Source organism: Tyto alba, unplaced genomic scaffold (assembly GCF_018691265.1).
Source record: "Tyto alba isolate M040663 unplaced genomic scaffold, T.alba_DEE_v4.0 Super-Scaffold_27, whole genome shotgun sequence".
NCBI classification, from domain to species: domain Eukaryota; kingdom Metazoa; phylum Chordata; class Aves; order Strigiformes; family Tytonidae; genus Tyto; species Tyto alba.
In genome coordinates, this window is record NW_024881301.1 from 27,780,740 (window position 1) to 27,799,129 (window position 18,390).

An 18,390-nucleotide genomic window follows, 5' to 3' on the forward strand; every position below is an offset into this window, starting at 1 on the left:
ATGCAGATATCATTTTAGAGGGGGAGAGGGGGAAACAAATCAGTTCAGTGGACTGAACCTATCAGTGTATGATTGTCTAGTATACCATATAAAACATTTAAAAATTGATTATTTAAAGTGAAACACAAAGATTTTGGGGCATAGATTGCAATGTGATAGAAATTTCATTTTGATAAAGTTTTATAAATTATTCTGATCTTCCAACTTGTGTTTGTGTTCTTTATTTTTAAGGCGGAGTCCTAGACTACGTCATGAAATTCGTAAACCACGACACTCATCTGTAGATAACCTTACAAACGAGATTAGTTATATTACCGAAACAGAGGATGTTTTTTATACATATAAGGGCTCTCCAACATCAAAGGACAGTGATTCGGAGTTCTCACAGAACCGTAGTCCACAGAGGAGGTAAGGACTTCTGCAAACAATTAATTGCCTACTTTGATTTTTTTTTTTAAACACCAAACAAAAAAACAAACGGCGTTAGTACAAAAGAATCATCATCAGTTATTATTAAAATTAGTTCAGAGTGTTTTGTGTTTGCATAAGCTTTATTTTGACAAACTGCTAAACTGCAAATACCATCATACAAAATGACAAGTTAAAAACAAACTAACCCTTCATCTGTAAACGATTCTCAGTAGTTAAGTTCGCAGTAAAATTAGATAAGCTTTTAAGGCATGCATGTTCATAACTGTAGTATCCGGTTTCATAGTAGCTTCTGCAACCCTTTCCTACCTGTTAGAAACTCTTCCTTTTTTTGGGGGGGGTGTGCTGGGTGGTGAGACTTAAGTGAACTCTTAAGAATTCACTATGTTCCACATCATCAGCTCAGCATCATCAGTTGAAAGAGGTACTGCATTGGAGTAAATGCAAGAACATAATAGCACTAACAATCATCAATCTTTTTCTTCCTCAGAGGAACAGTAGACTGCTATTCTAAAGGCAGCCTCTGCTTCTTGCCTTGAGGCATTTTTGCTGTATTCCTTGAGGACCAACTTTGCTCTCCCCTGTAGCAGTCTAATCACTGCTAAGTTTTCTTCCAGGGATTGAAGCACCTATCTTCGTGCACTGATTATTTGTTTGCTCATATATTACATTTTATATATCATTTCACTTTCATCTTACAGAGGCATTTCTTAATGAGTAACTTCAGGTTAACACAGTATTAACTTCAGAAATAATGTACAAAGTCATTGATTTTTCAGTTTCAAAAAGAAAACAGCTACTTTAAAACTTTCAGCTGGGGAGAATATTATGTATTAAAATACAGATACCATTTTCTGTTTGTAACATTACGAAGGATTCTAGTGATCCCCAGTAACTTCAAGGCAAGATGTATTTTGAGAAGCAATGTATTAATGGAAGCTGATAGGACTCACCTGCCTCTGATAGTGTGCAGCTACTAATTGTAGCTTTAATCTCTGGATTTAAACTGTTTTCTTTAAATTTTAATACAACAATATTGTTACTACATCACAGCAGAGAGATTTCTATGAAAGAAAGGGAAAATTAACATGTTGTAACATTTGTTTAGAGTTTGTTCCTGTAGTGTTTTAAATTGGTTTTCTGACTGGAAGTCACATGCACCTTACTACAAGTAGTGTCAGTAATAGCTATGATAATATAAAAGTGATGCCTCTAGATACTGTGAATAGTCATAGATAGGAATCCGTGTCTTTCCCATGTCTTAACATTGACAGGTTATACACCTTTAGAAGTATTTTCTGAGTAAAAATAATGAGAGACCCTAAGAGGAGATGATGAGGGTAGAAGTTGTAGATAGAAAACTAAGTTGCCATGCTCTGTATTGTGATTGGCATATTGTGTCCTTCTAGTTAGTATGTTGTTGGGTTTTTTCCTTTTGTTTTACTTTTTCCTTTCTTCCCTTGTAGTTTTTTTCCTTTCCTTCCTGTTTCATCTATCCTATGACTACTGAGAATGGAGTGGGAAAGCCTGCTTTTATGCTGTTTCTCAGACAGTGAAAATAGGATGTTCTAAATTTGAAAATAGCACATTCATTTATTTTCTGAGCTCACTGTGGAGAAAATTACCATTATTACCTCATAAACCAAATTTTCTATACGTCTTATCCCCTGTGCATTCTTTGTCTCTTGGGTATGTTTATAATATTTGATACTCTGCAGGTAACTGAAAATTGCTTGCATAAATCTGATGAAGTTAAAATTTGAAGTGTGTGTTTTGGAAGGAGGCTAATGCGTGGAATGAATGATGCTTTGTTGTATTGACTGTTAGACATTTGTGAAATAAAATGGTCATTAATGCATTCCTTTTTAGCAATTGAGGTAAAGTATACAGTAACCGTTCAAGTAAAAAAAAAAGATGTTTCTTCTCTACACTGAAGTTTTCCGTTAGTCCACATTCCAGTTTTTCTTCTTTTATATTCATATAGTAGTTATTACTTTCCTTGTTGAAAGACATAAGGTAAAATTAATTATATGTGTGTAGTAAAACCTTTCTTTCCCTAAATGCTTCCCTGAAAAAGGGAATCTTACCCTATCAGCTAAATCTCTTCTATAAGAAGAAGGTTTAACATGCGTATCTTCACTATTAGATATGGACACTTGTCCTGGACTTTTGCCACACTTCAGGAATAGTTAGATATCAACTATGAAATATGTGCAATGTACTGATAAGTCTTTTAAAGCCAACTTACCCATTTTTGCCATGCTGGTCTTTAGTAGATTTGAATTGACATAATTGAAACGTTACAGAAAAAAACAGATTTGCAATTTCAATACCTCTTTTTCGTTAGAGGGCAAGCAAGAATAGCTTCTCATAGTCCTGCTAATACATATTGTCCTTAGAGTGCTTTCTTTTTACTGCCTAGCCTGCTGTCTGAGACTATCAAAAAAGGTGTTGGTTAATGCTAATTCTAAGTAATTAATAGCTTCAGTATGAAAAAGAAATATGAAATGTTTTTGGAGAGCTACTGGCAAACAACTGTAAGATTTTTTTAATTGCTGAATTGTTATGTCTGGAGCATCATATCTTAATTATAATCATCCAGCTGCTTGATTTTTGTAAACCAAATATGTTTACAGAAATGTCAATTTCTGTACCTGAAGCTCAAGACTGTGCAAGCAGCAGTTAGCATGGGATATAGCTCTTCTCTGTTTTTCAGGCTGCCATCTGCATTTCAGGGGTGAGGGGATAGTTTTCACCTGTTTCACTTCAGTCCCTGGGTAATGTCTTAAGTCCTTTTGGCAAAATGACAAGTGGTCCAAGGTAGACCTACCTTCAAACTGATCTGTTGTGATGCAGTGCTTTTTGAGACAAATCCGTAGATAAAACTCATACAACAAGAGTTGCTGTGTACCTAATCTTGTCAAGATACATTTGGAAACTTGGTAGGTATCAGAACTGTAGAAGCTGCCACTGCTGGCAGAGTATGCACACCTGCATTTATTACCCTATACACCTTTTTTTTTAACTCCTGACAATACCAAGTATCATTATTTTCTTAATAATTGATTTTCTTTCTTGCTGTGTTTACTCAAGGGAATCAATCAAGTTCTATTTTCTTTCTATAAAACAGCATACAATTTAGAAAACAAATTATGTGGAACAGCTCTTAATTTAGAGAGCATAAAACATACTAGTTGTTAACATTCCTTCCTTCCATTTCTTTAAATGTATTGTACTGTATCATCATGTCAACACCTAGAACTGTTTGTTGTTAAATACTTTAAATGAGCATGCTGGAGATGAAGGTCAATAATATTCTATCATTTGTTACATTGTTTCTCTGAAGAACACAGTGATTGTTTAAAAAATGTGCTTTTTGTCAATGTTCTACCTTCTAACCAAAATTTATGAGATATATCCTACAGGCTGTGACTGGAAAAAAGAAATATTAGAAAATAGAGAAAATCATGTGCTTAAGTGACCTACAGAAAGCCAGGGCAAGCTTCTGAGTCTTCTGTTTGGTGTAGCTAGGCTGCTTCTGCTACCCAAATTATCTAAGGTACTTTCACATTCAAGTACAATTTGAGGCTCAGACACAGTGAAAAGAAGCAATTTTTCTCTCTCAGATTAGTGTCTGCAGAAAAGATTGGAGCTGTCTATTACATATGTATTATAGACAAAAAAATTGCTCTAATCCCAAATTAACATATATTAAATAGAGCTTTATTCACAGGGCATGAATAGGTTTGCCTATCTAAGCCAACTATCTCAAATCACAGCTGCATACAAAACCTGTCATCAAAGACAGCGCTGAAGAGGGCTTCAAGAGGACTTTTGTTTAGCCCAGGGCTCCCCAGCCTTTGGGAAGAAAGCTTCCCCTGTCAGTTCTCTCTCCTTTTTGTTGCCTTGCTGCTGTGCATCTCATCTGACTGCTACTGCCACTGAAAAATTAACACTAACACAGACATGGAGCCCACACTGAGCCTTCTGAAGTCTCAAAGGTTGCTTTCTGTGTTACATCACACTTTGTCATGGCTGTGCCTCACCAGTTCAGGACAAGTAATCCAGTCTATCTCCTGACTATAAGTTGCCCTCACTCTGTCTCTATATTTATCCCATGCTCTACATGCATATGCACATGATACTACTTTTATTTTGTTTATTAAATGATTTCAAGTATAATATTGAGATAAAACTTACTGATTAGTATATGCACTTGTTTGATAACTGTTTTTCACTTAAAATTGGCTTTCCCTAGTCTTGACTTCAGTTTCCCTGAAGATGTTTTTCTTGAAAGATTTGCTTTTTCTTCACTGAAGCAATGCTGCTACTGACCTACTACGTTTCTTGTTTTAAACAAAGTAGAAAACTTCTCTCTCTTCTATATCTTATCTTCAGATGTCCTTAAACACTGAGATGGATTAGGGAAGAGTTACGGATAGGAAGTCTTATGGCTTTCCTTTAAGATAGAAAATAAATTAAGTTATATTATAATACTTTTTTTATTTCTGAAGATATCTCTGTTGAAAAACTGTTTTAATTTGAGGGTTTTTTTCAAAGTTGCTTCATACTAACAGGGTACCTGGCATAAACCCATCCTGACCATCTGCTATCTGATAGGCAGCCTGGATTGAGCTCCTGCAAGAGGTTGCCTTTGAGAAAAACATTTCCATTTCAATGCAACAGGTTTAAACAACAGCTGGTTATTTTTACAGGCAGGCTGATGGACCTGTGCAGGGAATTCTTTTGGATTGCAATTTTTCCTTTTTTTAGCCTGGTATAGTACCTGAAGATTACCACTGTTGCAGTCTGTCTTGATAAAGGTACCACTACAGTTTTCAAATTTGGAATAATGAAAGCCTCACTGCTGTAGAGGAACAAATTTTTGTTACTGATTTGCCTTTCCATGACACTAATGTAGTCTGTATGCTACTGTGTCATTTAAGGGCAAAAGACAACAATGAAAATGATGTAGCTGTATTTGAATTATGTGACATTGTTTCAAGACTAGGTTGGAAAAGGCCAAAATATCTTTGATTTAAGCAGTAATCTTTGAATATAAGTTGGCTTTAGCTGGGGCGATAGACTGATTACCTTTTGGAATCAGATACTGTGACATGCTTGATCTTGATGTTAGATGTTAGGTTTTGTCTTGAAAGAACTGCACTGTCCGTTCCCAGTGCAAGTTCTGGTTCTCAGATTTGAGATCTTTAATAAATAAACAAATAAATGAAATGTAACTTAATGCTTATCACACCCAGCAGTTCATGTGTGGGATTCTTCACCAATGAAAAGAGACTTGAAAGAAACTAGCTTACCCTTTACCTTCAAGTAAATAAGTGAAAATTTAAACAACAAAAATGAGTTTGCTTCTTTCCTTACGTTCAAGTATTTGTTGTAAATTAAAAATCTGTAGATTTAAATGTTTCGGTAATACACATTTTAAACACTTGGTGAACTTAAAATACCAAGGTCCAAAGTTTGCCATGAAAACATAAAGGCATGTAATAAAGTATTTAAGGAGCTTTGAACTTTAATTTTCCCTGTAGGTTCCTTTCCTTTTTCTCAAGCATCTTCTGGTGCCGAGGTGTGATACAGATGTTCGCACTTCACACTGCAATGAGAAGTGAAAGTGAATGAATGAGTGACAAGAAATGAAAACTGAAAACCACTATGTTGTTTAATGCTCTTAACCTCCAAGAACCCAGCTGTGGGAAGCTGCATGCTTTTCCACCAGTCACTATGAAAAGGGAAGAGTATCCTCCACTCTTTCCTGTTCATGGATTTCAGGTTTTAATCCAGCTTTGTGGGAAGACCATGCGTTGTTGCCAACACCCACTCTTGCCCCCTAAATGAATGTTGTCTCGTTAAAGTAAGCTAGCGTTTCTTTCGGACAAGAAGGTGTTATATACAAAGGGTTACTGAAACAAACATGTTTCCTTGCAGTTCAGGATAATCTTATTCATGTTACCTGCGTGGGACCAATTTCTCCTTTATATGAAGAGCAGAGCTTATTTTTGACCTTGTAAATTCAGGTTTAATGGCCTGTGCTTTTTAAAATGTCTTTTATACTATAGATGGAATAGTTTGGAGTGTTAATATAGCTGTTGCTTGCCCTTTTAATTCCATTCTTCCTTTTTTTTGAACACACATTTCTGACTGCGAAGGGTACTTGTTAGTAAGAGCATATAAACCATGTATATAAGATGCTATCTTAAGGAAAAAAATAACTGGATTATTGTCTTGGAAAAGTAACCTGATACGACTGTGTGGAGGGTCTTGCTACTTGAACTGTAATCAGTTTCTCTTGTTCACTCTGTAATTAAATAAACCAAAGATGTCTGTCTGGTTTGGAACATCAGACTCTGTAGGAACATGTGTTTTGGTAGGTTTTTTTCTAATTAGTGGCCTAACAGAAAAGATTAGCTGTGAAATTTTCTGTTTAACCAGAGAGAAGATTATTGTAAAACACATTTCTAAGTGCTAAGATATAGTATCAGTCAGTAAGAAAAACTTACTGACAGATGAGGCATTATAGTTCTTATATATAGAGTCATGGTGAGATAAATCTGTCTAGTTATTCATAGATGTGAGTGTATGATGTATGAGGAGAACCAGAAGGCTGGAGGGGTTGAGGAGGGGTTGCGTCGCATTGTTGCCTTACTCTGCCAAAAGCAGATTATCAGGAAGATGGAGCCAACTCTTCTTGGAGGTGCACAGCAAAAACATGTGGGGCAATGGACACAAGTCACAGCAAGGGAAATACTCAAAAGACGCTGGAAAAAAAAAATCACACTGAGATTAGTTAAACCCTTGTACACATTGACAGAAAGGTGGACATGTTTCCATCATTGGAGAACCTCAAAAGGCAACATGACAAGGATCTGAACACCCTCATTTTACTTGGATGTTGGCTGTTTTTTGAACAAGAGTTTAGGTGATCTCTCAAGATCCCTTCAAACCTAAATTACTTTGAGTCTACAATTCTACTTGTTATAAATGCAACCTACTCCTACATACGCTTTTCTCTTGAACATGCTTGCAAATCTATAAACTTCTTTAAGTTATATTCTAAAACTACCTTTTGCTGGTGATATAGTTGGCATAATATGTACAGTCCCAGATTTGGAGGGGAAGGAAATGAAATGGTGTACTAGTATACAAAAAGGAAATTCACTTGCACTGTGCTATGAATTTCTGGAAGTGCATACACGCTTCTGGTGTAGATGTGATGCATCATGTGGTGGAGGTATTGCGCTGAAAATAGATTTCCTGAACATATGCTGCATTTGTTCAATTCTTTCAGCTTGCCATTTTGACAGACAATAAACTGTAGCTGCAGAGTGAGCTTTGGTGAATGTACTATGGGAACACATCATTATTATAACTAAAATATAATTCCTTTTGTGAACAAAACTTTTAAAGCATTACTGTTGATGAAAGTACAGTTCAGAGGTGTCCAGGACAAGTCCTAGTAATTACTGTCTTGGTAGAAAATTGCAAATAATTTAATAAAACATTTTAAGTTATTTATCCAATATATCCTATCATATACAGATATGATCAACTCCTTGTTCTTATAAAATCCACTGAATTTCACAAGACCCTGTTGTCCTTGCTTGTGTACTTCAGTCATTCTCAAGGAAGATGTCCTTCTAGTACTAGGCAATGGATCTGAGAACATTTCAATTAGTTTCAAATTAGGGTTTTAAGACTACTACTGATAGACTTCTATGAGTTTTACTGTGCTCTTCCACTGAAATATACATGAAAACAGTACATGTGTATATTTTGCTTACATATAAACCTTCCTTTTTAAATATATATCCTTATTAAAATGTACTACACTTTCCTTGCCAGTTCAAAAAACAAGCATTTTGCATCCAAAAAGAAAGTCTCAAAGTTGAATTGCAAATCTGTGATAAGGCAAATTTTGCAGCAAGCCAAGCAGTTGCAGAGTATCAGAGTACGTGAAACTTTCATGGAAAGGCAGTAAACTGGAGTATGGTCAATAGAGGCAATGCAGAGTAACTGAAAGTATCCTTTTAGGGGTGATGGCAGCTGTTTACAAATGTGAATGTGTGGAATTTACACACGTTTTCCAGTTATTTTCTATATACCATGAAGTCCTAAAGTTTTTCTGTAATGGTACTCTTAAGTGTGCAGCACAAAGAATCTACATGGCTGCCTTACAGAGTCATTCTGTTCATAGAAATGCTGAATAGTCTGTCTGTGTTTCTCTAAATGGCAGCAAAAAGGTGCTGCTGCAAATATCTTCCACTTTATTTTGCTTATGAATAATAAATCCAATTTTAATAGTGAGTTTTCAGAAAAGAGATGATTATGGAAGTGCTGGCACACTTACTTGCTCCAGCCCTGCAGGTGTTACAATAAGAGAAGCTTCAAGAGCTTCAAGAACAACACAAGGGCAAAACCTACAGATGTTTCCTTCAGTTGTTTGTAAAGGGGGAGTTTTTGCTACAGTGCTATTGTTTCAGTTGTCCCTTTTCTCCTGGGGTTTTACTCTGCTGTAGTTCATCATCCTCAGTTCTCAGAATAGCAGAATTCCCTGGTAGGGCACACTAAAACGGGGAGGAGGGGGTCCTTTCTTAAGACCTTTCCTTTCTGACAGAAGAGGCGAACTCAACTTTTCAGGGCTTTATTATAAAGACCACCACCAACAGAGCAGTCCATAGTGAGTGAAAGATTCAAATGGCATCATTTTAGATATATTGTGGAGTAAGAAATAGAAATTACCCACAGTTTTAAAGTGTTTTCTTGTTAGCTGCACCAATGGAAAGCTTAATCTCCTTGCGAGGAAGGGCGCTCTTTCTCGATGAAAAAGTTGAATGGCTTATCTGGTGAGTGTTGTCTTTTATTGACTTAAAATATGGTCCTTGTCTTATGTTGTGAAATGGGAAAGATAGGTTAGTAAAATGTGGAATACTGTATAGCCAGAAAAGATCATCTAGTTATTCATGTTTAAGGTACTTTATCAGTACTTTATCATATTGGTGAGTAATTAAATGCTGGAAATACTATATAACTGAATTGCAGAGAAAAATTCTGCAGCTCTAGCATGCTGAGCTACTAAGGACTTTAGGAAGACACAGCTGCATTGTCCCAGGTGAATTCTTTTGAGCCTTGAATTTGATCGCTTTCTAGGTCAAATTTTTGGTAACCCTTTTCCACTTTAAAAGGTTACAGAATGATTCAGTAACTCTTTCAGAACTGATGTGTTTGAATTAAAGTGCAATAATTCAACAGACGGACATTCAGCAAAAATTATGAAGAATTTATATCCTACATTTAAGTCTCCAAATGTATTTCTGAGGTGATGAAAAATTTGTTGTATGTTTATACACAGTATATGAATGGAAGCCCAAGTTGTTTTTTTCTATATCAAATTACCTCACTTATTGGGGGGAAAGAGGGGAGATAATATATTAAATAAGGACATTGCATCAAGTTGAATCACAATTCTATGTGTGTGAATTTTTGGTGAAGGCTTTTGAAAGGGTTAACTTATGGCAGCTTGAATTCTACACAGAATTTGGTAATAGAGCTGTAGCTCTACTGTGGCAAAACATAGAAAAGATGTACAGTTTTGTTGATCTTTGCCTCACAAGGAAATCAATTAGCTTAAACGAAAATAAATTCAATGTTTCTTTATTTTTAGCATGACTTCCTAAGGAAATAAGGAACATCATTGCACTGCCCATCTGCCTCTGTTCCCACTTGAGAACATTTTGATGATTGCAGTCAAATATAATGTAGGAGTCAAGTTTCAAAGATGCAAAGTTTTCTACAAGAATAGTGAAAGTCAGTGACTAGGCAGAAAAACAAAAAACAACAAAAAAAAAGGCAAACAACAAAACTGAACTTAAACTGACATTCTCTTCTCACTGAGCAATTGCAGTACGAGTTCAGTGGTTGTCTGTTCCATCTAGGTGTGGGTTCTTTAGGCAGCAGGTGACTGCACGTTCCCAAACGAACCAAAGCTGTGCACTGCTGGCACTTAGAGGGTAAAAATACTATGTGGATTGCTAACAAGGAGAACAAGAGGTATTTGTGGGAGAGTGGGGGTGGATGTCAATGGGATCAGAAGTGGGGCATGACTGCAGTAAAAAAAAGGAAGAAGTTTAGTGCTTTAAAAATAATTAAAGGTACACACAAACCAATCAGGCTTTACCATCTCTGCTTCTCAAGGTGGAATTTTTTCATATTGTAGAATACATATAAGGAAACTTAACTAGATTGCTACTGCTGCTATTTTTAATTTGATGAAACGTTACATAATTCTTAGTATTAAGGTTGGTTTAGAGAACAATAATTGAAAATTTAATTGTATACTGTCAATTGCCTCATACAACTTGACAGTTCAACTACTGTACATTCAAACCAAACTACTTCATGTTTGTATTTTTCCAGCATGGATTTATATCACTCCAGGTGTTTTGGTCACTACTTAATTAAATTTGTAAAGCTATCCCATATGCCTTAAACTTACTTTGCTTTTCAAGCACTTTTTTGTTAAATTTTAGTTCCAAATTTATCTAAGTTTTGCAGCTATTGGTTTAATTGGCATAATACGGTTTGGCTCAGTGTTTCAGGTGATTTCTGATGAAACTAACTGAAGGCCTTGAAAAATGCTATGTACTGCAAATTTTGTTTTGTTTCCTGTGATAGATTGTCCTCATCTGTATAACCACTTCTGCTTTGACTTAAAGTTCTCTGCCAACATCTGTTCTGCTCTCACATTATGAGAATAAGGCCACCTATGCTCATTTCTTCTTACCTAAACCTAAAGATTTTGTCACATCTGACTTTTTACAAAATGCAGTCAGTGATGTCTGTAGTCATTGTGATCCACTTCTAAAACTTTCTTAATTGATGTAGTGTGTCTTGCTAAATAATTGCCTCTGTAAACTCCTACACAGTTTAAGTTGCAGTAGCAGATGTGTGTTGTCTGTAGTTGAGCTTGTGCCAAAAGTGGAAGTGAGCCCTGGGTTTTTTGTGGAGTGTTCCATAATTGACTGATTCAGACATTCAGAATAGGATTAAGTATTCTTTAGTTTACTGTGAGCACACCTTTTGGCTTTTATGCAGAGTTTGTTGTTGTGGTGTTTTGTTTTGTTTGTTTTTTTTTGTTTTGTTTTGTTTTTCTTTTTTTAATTAGAGTTTAGTTCTTGATTTCCTGAGGATTCAACTTGTGTTCATTTACTGTTTTGTTTTGTTTTGTTTTTTAACAGGTCGTCTGAACAAGAATCACCAAAGTGAGTTTTCCTTAAATTTTCTACTGTAGAATCTCTAGCTTTAAGATATATAATAAAATACATAACTTGAACTGATTTTTTAAAAGTGTAATAGTCTTGTATGCTTACAAGACACAAATAAATGTATAAACCAATGAAGATTGTAAAGACTTATGGGAAGAAAAAAAAGTTTTGGGTCATTATGTGAAAAATGTTAAGTCCTAATACACCTCTAATCACTATTAACAAAAAAGTTGCTTAATAACTGTTGTAAAAGTTTAATGATACAAGAATCCACAGGTAGTTTTATATGGTAACTCTCTACATAGTGCCAGGAGATATTAACTGAAATAATTTGTTATATTTTTCTGGTATTGTTAATTATTTTTTCTACACTGAAAAAACTTTATGATCTGTAATATCAACTTTTAAGTGAAATTTTGGGTTTTTTTAATTACTGTGTTATGAAAAACTTATTAGGATGTATTTACATACACAGTTGTCGTGGTTTGAGCCTGGTCAACAGCCAAACACCACACAGCCACTCAGTCCACCTTCTCTTCCGGCAATGAGAAGGGACAGAGAGCCAGGCTTGGGGTTCGAGATAGGACTGGGAGGGGCAGATCACCCGTTATGGTCACGAGTAAAAGGTAGACTCACTAGGGGAAGAAAAAAAGAACATACATTTATTACAGACACTAACAACACATAACAGAGTAGGACAGTGAGAAGCATTGCCACATCTTGAGAACACCTTCCCCCCACCCCTCCCTTCTTCCCGGGCTCAGCTCTGCTCCCGATATCTCTACCTCCTCCCCCAGTGGCGCAGGGGCAGGGAATGGGGGGTGCAGTCAGTGCTGCCACTTCCTTCATCCTCGATGAGGGGAGTGTCTGGAACTTGTTCCTCCTGCTCCATCGTGGTCCTCCTCTCACAGGAGACAGTCCTCCACAAACTTTCTCCAACTTGAGTTTCTCCCACGGGCCGCAGTGTTCCCCACACTGCTCCGTCATGGGTCACTAACTTCCTCCGACTGGATTCCCTCCCACGGCTGCAGCCCTTCCCGAGCTGCTCCGGCGTGGGACACCCCCGCATGCTGCAATCCTCCCAGCACTGAATTACAGCAGCGGGGCTGCCTTTTCCCATGAGACCCCGGCCTTCTTCGGGCACAGAACCTTGATCATCCAGGTGAAAACAAACACAGGCCATAAATCAGTGTCTGCTCCAGCGCAGATCTTCATGGGTGGCAGGGGGGGCCGCCCTGCCGTCTCCCCACAGGATACAGGGGGGTCTCTGCTCCGGCACACCTCCCCCCTCCTTTCTTCCTCCGTCCCTCCACTGACCTTGGTGTTCACGCAGCTGCAGCAACTCCTCCTCACCAGTCCCACTGCTCCTCACCACGTCCCTTCTTAAATACGTTACTGCAGAGATGCAGCTGATTGGCCCAGTTTTGGTGCAGAGGTGGAGCTGGGGAAGCTTCAAGAAGCTTCTCATGGGGGCTGCTGTTATAGCCCCCTCCCCTGCCACCAAACCACCCCACCACTCACTCAAACCCAAGACAACAGTGTTCCTCCTTGCTTAACATTGACCTCACAGATATCATGAAAAGTCCTGGAAGCTGTTGGATAAACCCACAATTTTGACAGTATAATTCCTTTAAGTGTCATTATAGTTCACTACTTCAAAGTGTTTGGAAATTATTGAGAGTGTTAGGCAAATAATGTCTCCCAAACACTAAAAAAATATTTTCTGTAATAACTGGAAGTTCTAAAAATGTTGCACAATACACTTCATCCCCATTGCCAAGCACACATAGTACAACTGAACATCAGCTATAACTTCCTTGATGACACCTTTCAGAATGTTCACGTTTGTTGCAGTGAGATTTCCACAAGCCGAGAAATAAGTGTTGACATTTTTGAAGTTTGCTGTGATGCAGGTGCTGTGTGTTAAAAGCCTAAGCTACATTCCTCTATGGTGTGGTATTTTCTCATTGACAGCTACCACTGGCTACTGGGAATGGTTCAAAAAAGCTTATGTATACACTTAGACTAGTACCAGGGCAGAAATAAATTTTTGAATTTACAAATTTTTAATGCCAGAGTTTACTTGCATATTCTTCTGCTGCTTTAACCTTGGGAGATTTTTAAGTTGCTTTTAGGGATAAACTGTAATAACTAGCAGCATGTGTACTTCCAAGGACCGGATACTTTTCGCTGGAGTGCTGGCTTGTCAGTAACAATGCAGAGTGTTCTTGCAGGATGCACTGACACTGAGCACGACGGATCATCATGTAAATGAAATGTCTGTCTGCAGTGGGGTAACACAAGTAGCTAGGAATTAGTTTTTGCCATACACGGCACTGTATAGGAAGCTGCGTCTGAGCTATACCTGAGTTTTTCCAGGACAGAGATTTTCACAAAATATTATGTAGTATTTATAAAGACAGCTCAGTTAGTTTGCATGGTATCTTGTGAGTTTGGTCCAGTTAAAGAATGGGTTTAGTTTTATTAGAGGTCTGAATTTTATTCTTTTCATAAGAGAGCATGTAGCTAAATGAATGTTTAAAAGGTCTTGGAGCAACAGCAGGCAACTTGGTCAATTCTAAGATTGGAAGTATTTAATTACTGACTTTTGTTATCCTTAAATTTTAAGGTTCTTGAATCACTAGGCCAGGTTTGCACCCCAATTTAGTTCTTGGTCCTTCTACATGATTATAATTACTTCAGTAATAGACTATATTAATTGTAATTAATCCTTTAATTGTCGCTTTATTTCCTATTTCTCTGACAATTTACCATGACTCTTCTGCAAAGCATCTTCTCCCAGAGGGGTAAGGTTGAGGTGGCACCCATAAGAGGGAGGAATGAAAAAAAAAAAAAAAAAAAAAAAAAATTTCTTTGCAAGAATGAGAGTAGAATCATGGAAAAACGTTTTCATGGGTAGGGTTGGCAACTGAAGTGCCTTTCCCCTGGGGTTCAACTCTTTATGTTACTGTGGTTTCCTGTACCACTGCTAACTTCCAAAAGTTTTGCTAAAAATGTTTTTGCTACTTTTATTTTTGTTTTGTCCATTCTTCTGGACGTCGACTGATCAAATGATAGGCTTAGGTCATACCCCAATCCTGTTAACCTGCACATGAAGAAGTGGGGTTAAATCTAAGCATAAAGTTGGCTTGCTCTTTTAAGTGGGCAGTACATTTGTATGTTTTACTATTTAAGTATCTGGATAATGATACCTTTGTAATATTTATTTATCTATCCTTTTAAAATGAAGGAATGTACTGGGAAACAGTCCAACACAGAGTTCTCTGACCCGTATCTCACCTAAAGCCTTGGCTCGGTCTCCCAATGGAGTTGGTAACATTTCTGGCTCTTACCCATTGGAAGGGGTGGATAAACAGTTCTTAGAAACTTATGACAATGTTACAAAAAGTAGCTCAACAGAAGATTCCAGTCAGTACTACTGTGAGAAGGTATGTTCAATTACGTGCTTTTAAAGTCAAAACTAGTACTGAATGTATCTTTGAACTGTAGATTAACAATGCAAAAAATTGTGGCTATATTTCAGGATAAACATATTTTATGCAGTAATAAGAAGAAATCTTGTCTTGCTACTCAAATTTATCCAAGGTTGTGTACACAGTGTGGTAGGCAAGCCTGCCAACTGTGCCCTGATTTCCATAGTGTCCAGGCTTCTAGAAGCATCTTCAGGGGAAGTTCCTAGTGGAATAGGAATCCTTATATTATTAAATCTTATTTCCTTCAAGCAGAAAGGTCAGATAACTCAAGTTGCCATGCGTCTGGATAGCAGGCACGGCTCTGCTTTATCCCAGGCATCTCTTCTTCAGGATGGCTAAACATCATCCTTTGAATTCTGCTCTGACCAGAGAGCAGCAGATCACTGCTAGCATTATGGTAGCGGATCATTACCCGCCCTTCTCCAGCCTGTTCCAGAGGGGTGCTGGGCAGCTTCCAAACCTGTGTGTCCAGTAGCCACTGCCAACTTCTAACCCTCTGGCTTGTGCATCTCTCGCAGAAGATACCTATGCACCCATTTATGGGAGAAAGATTGGGGAAAAGTAGTCAGTTCACAGCCCTTAGAGTAGAATTGATTCAGATTTGCTGCACCTAAATTTTTTTCCTTTTAAGTCATCTGTAGTAAAGACAACACGTTAAAAATTTTAATTGAGAAAGCTAAGGACAGAACAAGCCGAGAACATATTTGCTGTTATGTATGTTGCTCTTTTTACAATTTAAAAGGTTACAGTCATGAGTATACTCTGTAACCTTAGCTTCTTCCTATTTTAAATGTGGATTTACATAGAGTATTCTCATTCAGCACATCTGAATTTGGAAGCAATATTTTCTAGTTTGCTGCTATTTTCTTTTAAAAATTAGAAAAGTTTTGTTTTGTTTTTTTCTATATATGTATTGCAGAATGACCTAATTGAGGGAGATTTACTTCTGGTGCGTATCATACCAGATGAAGATGGGAAGTTTGGATTTAATCTAAAGGTAAAACAGGAATCTTTTAGTTATTTTTAAATGCTTTATGGAGATACTATGCTTTGACTTTATGATTATTTTTCATTTTTAATGTAATGCTTTGGTGAAAGCAGGATATTCTATGGGAATTTCTTATGGACCAAGAGTTTTTAGAAGTGGCAGCATAATTGTTAAATTTTAAAGTAACATTTACAGAAGTAAGCCTCTGCTAGTTCTGTGGTTCTTAGTTGCACATACTATAGGCGTAGCACATTTCCAAAGTAGACTACCTATTTGGCTGCTTAAATATGAACTTGGAAGCCTAATTTAAGGCATCAATTTTTGAAAATTGGTCTTCTCTATTATAAACCAAGTTAAATAATTTGTGCTATCCAGTTGAATATATCCATTAAAAAATCATATTGGAAAGGTGAGGAAATTCCTCCTGATAATCAACTGTTGTAAATTTTTTACATTCCCTCACTGAAATTCCATTTAAGCAGATAAAGTACCCATAATATCAAAATCAGGGCATAGTTTGATCTTTTCACCTTGACCATTTATTGGTGGGCAGTGATAGAACGTTATGTAAAGAGACTAAGGGAATAGAGTTGTCTGGAACTTTGATCCTACCTGATCCCTTGCATGTTCATCACAACATCTAAGAACACTGTCCACGTTGCAAGTTCAAGTGTTGAATTGGACCTGCTTGAAGAGTAGGGTTAGAATAAATGCTGCATTTGATCTGTTTATTGCATGTTAAAATATATGGCCAAACAAAGTGATTGGATCTAGTTTACTGGAAATTGGTAGATTTAAAGACACCATGCCCTCCCCCACCATTTACTGATGAAAATTCAATCTTACCAACTCTGCCTGTAATGACAGAGCACAAAGTTTATGTAAAAACAAAAATAAGCAATGACTTTTTTAAATACTACTTATGCTTAATGATATATTTATGGTTATTATTTACTTGATATTCTTCTAGGGTGGTGTAGATCAAAAAATGCCATTAGTGGTATCAAGAATAACTCCAGGATCACCTGTAAGTAAATTAATAAGAATTTTAATCCCTTCCTTTATTATTCCCTCTACCACTCAGAAGTCCATACATGTAGGAGTTTGAACAGCCATAACCAGTATGAGATAGCAGCTGAGCTGTTCTCTTTAGAAATTGGTTTAACCAGTGGTTTCTTAAACTACAGATTAACAGATCTGGAAGTGTTAGACAAACAAGATACCAGTAGAAAGCATGTTTATTTCCTCCTGTCATCTCAAAAAGTGCATCTTGAACTGGAAAATGTTTGATGAGGGGCAAGAGCAATGACTGAAGGTATGGAACAGTGTTCATTAAAGAACTGAATAGTCTGGGCCCGTGTAGCCTAGAAAAAAGAACTGGTTTAAGGGAGATGTAGTAGAGACCTGTAAGATGAGGAGCACTGTGAGCAGGAAATTCAGCAGAAGAACTACAGGCTACCAAATTGTTAGTGAAAGTCAGGTTCTTAATGCTTAGCAAAGTAGTTCTTCATGCGTAAGATAGTAGACTAGTGAAACTCCTTAACAAAAGATGCTGTGGTTAAAATAATTCTGTGGGTGGTCAGGAGAGGGCAAATACCAGGGGGAAAAAACCTGCTGACAGTTACTGAATAATCAAACCACAATAGTTGAGGAAATCCTTAAGGCTAAAAATATTTATAGGACAAGAGAGTACTTGGTAGGAGAGAGGGGGTGCAGAATATGTTTGCTCTGTTCTTATTTTGCCATGGGGTTTTGATTATGGAAATATTTATGAACTAGGTAGTATGTTCATCATAATCAGCACAGCCATTGAATTCTTCTGTTGAATTGTGAAATAGTAATATAACATCTTGGAAACTTTTTTCTAAATACTTAGTACATAAATTTGTGAGGACATATGTTATTTCAAATTTTTCTCACTCACCTTCTTCCAAAGTGTATTTCTCAACTGTCATAAAATAATTTCAGTGCAAACTTGATAGGAAATATTGCTGACTTAATCCTAAAAATCCAGTGTAATCTACATCTTGTAGATTCTTTTGAAATTTGATAAGCAGTCACAGGACTGATATCTAAATGTCATGATATAAATCAAGCTAAAACAGACTATTTGAGAAGTTGGTTTTGTCACATTTCTGATTTGTGGATTGACTGACACAGTGAATATCACTCCTTTATCAACTACAGTAATTATGTGAAT

The 18,390-nt window shown here is 36.8% G+C and overlaps 1 protein-coding gene across 5 annotated transcripts in view; it reads left to right on the plus strand.

Moving 5' to 3' along the window:
• PTPN3 (protein tyrosine phosphatase non-receptor type 3) overlaps window positions 1–18,390 on the plus strand; it is a 174,596-nt gene that overhangs the window by 124,879 nt on the left and 31,327 nt on the right. For all 5 annotated transcript variants that reach the window (XM_032988995.2, XM_032988996.2, XM_032988997.2 and 2 more), the window contains 5 exons: window positions 232–408; window positions 11,682–11,705; window positions 14,959–15,157; window positions 16,122–16,199; window positions 17,161–17,217. In XM_032988995.2, the coding sequence (XP_032844886.1) occupies window positions 232–408; window positions 11,682–11,705; window positions 14,959–15,157; window positions 16,122–16,199; window positions 17,161–17,217 (535 nt within the window). The remainder of the gene's footprint in view (window positions 1–231; window positions 409–11,681; window positions 11,706–14,958; window positions 15,158–16,121; window positions 16,200–17,160; window positions 17,218–18,390) is intronic.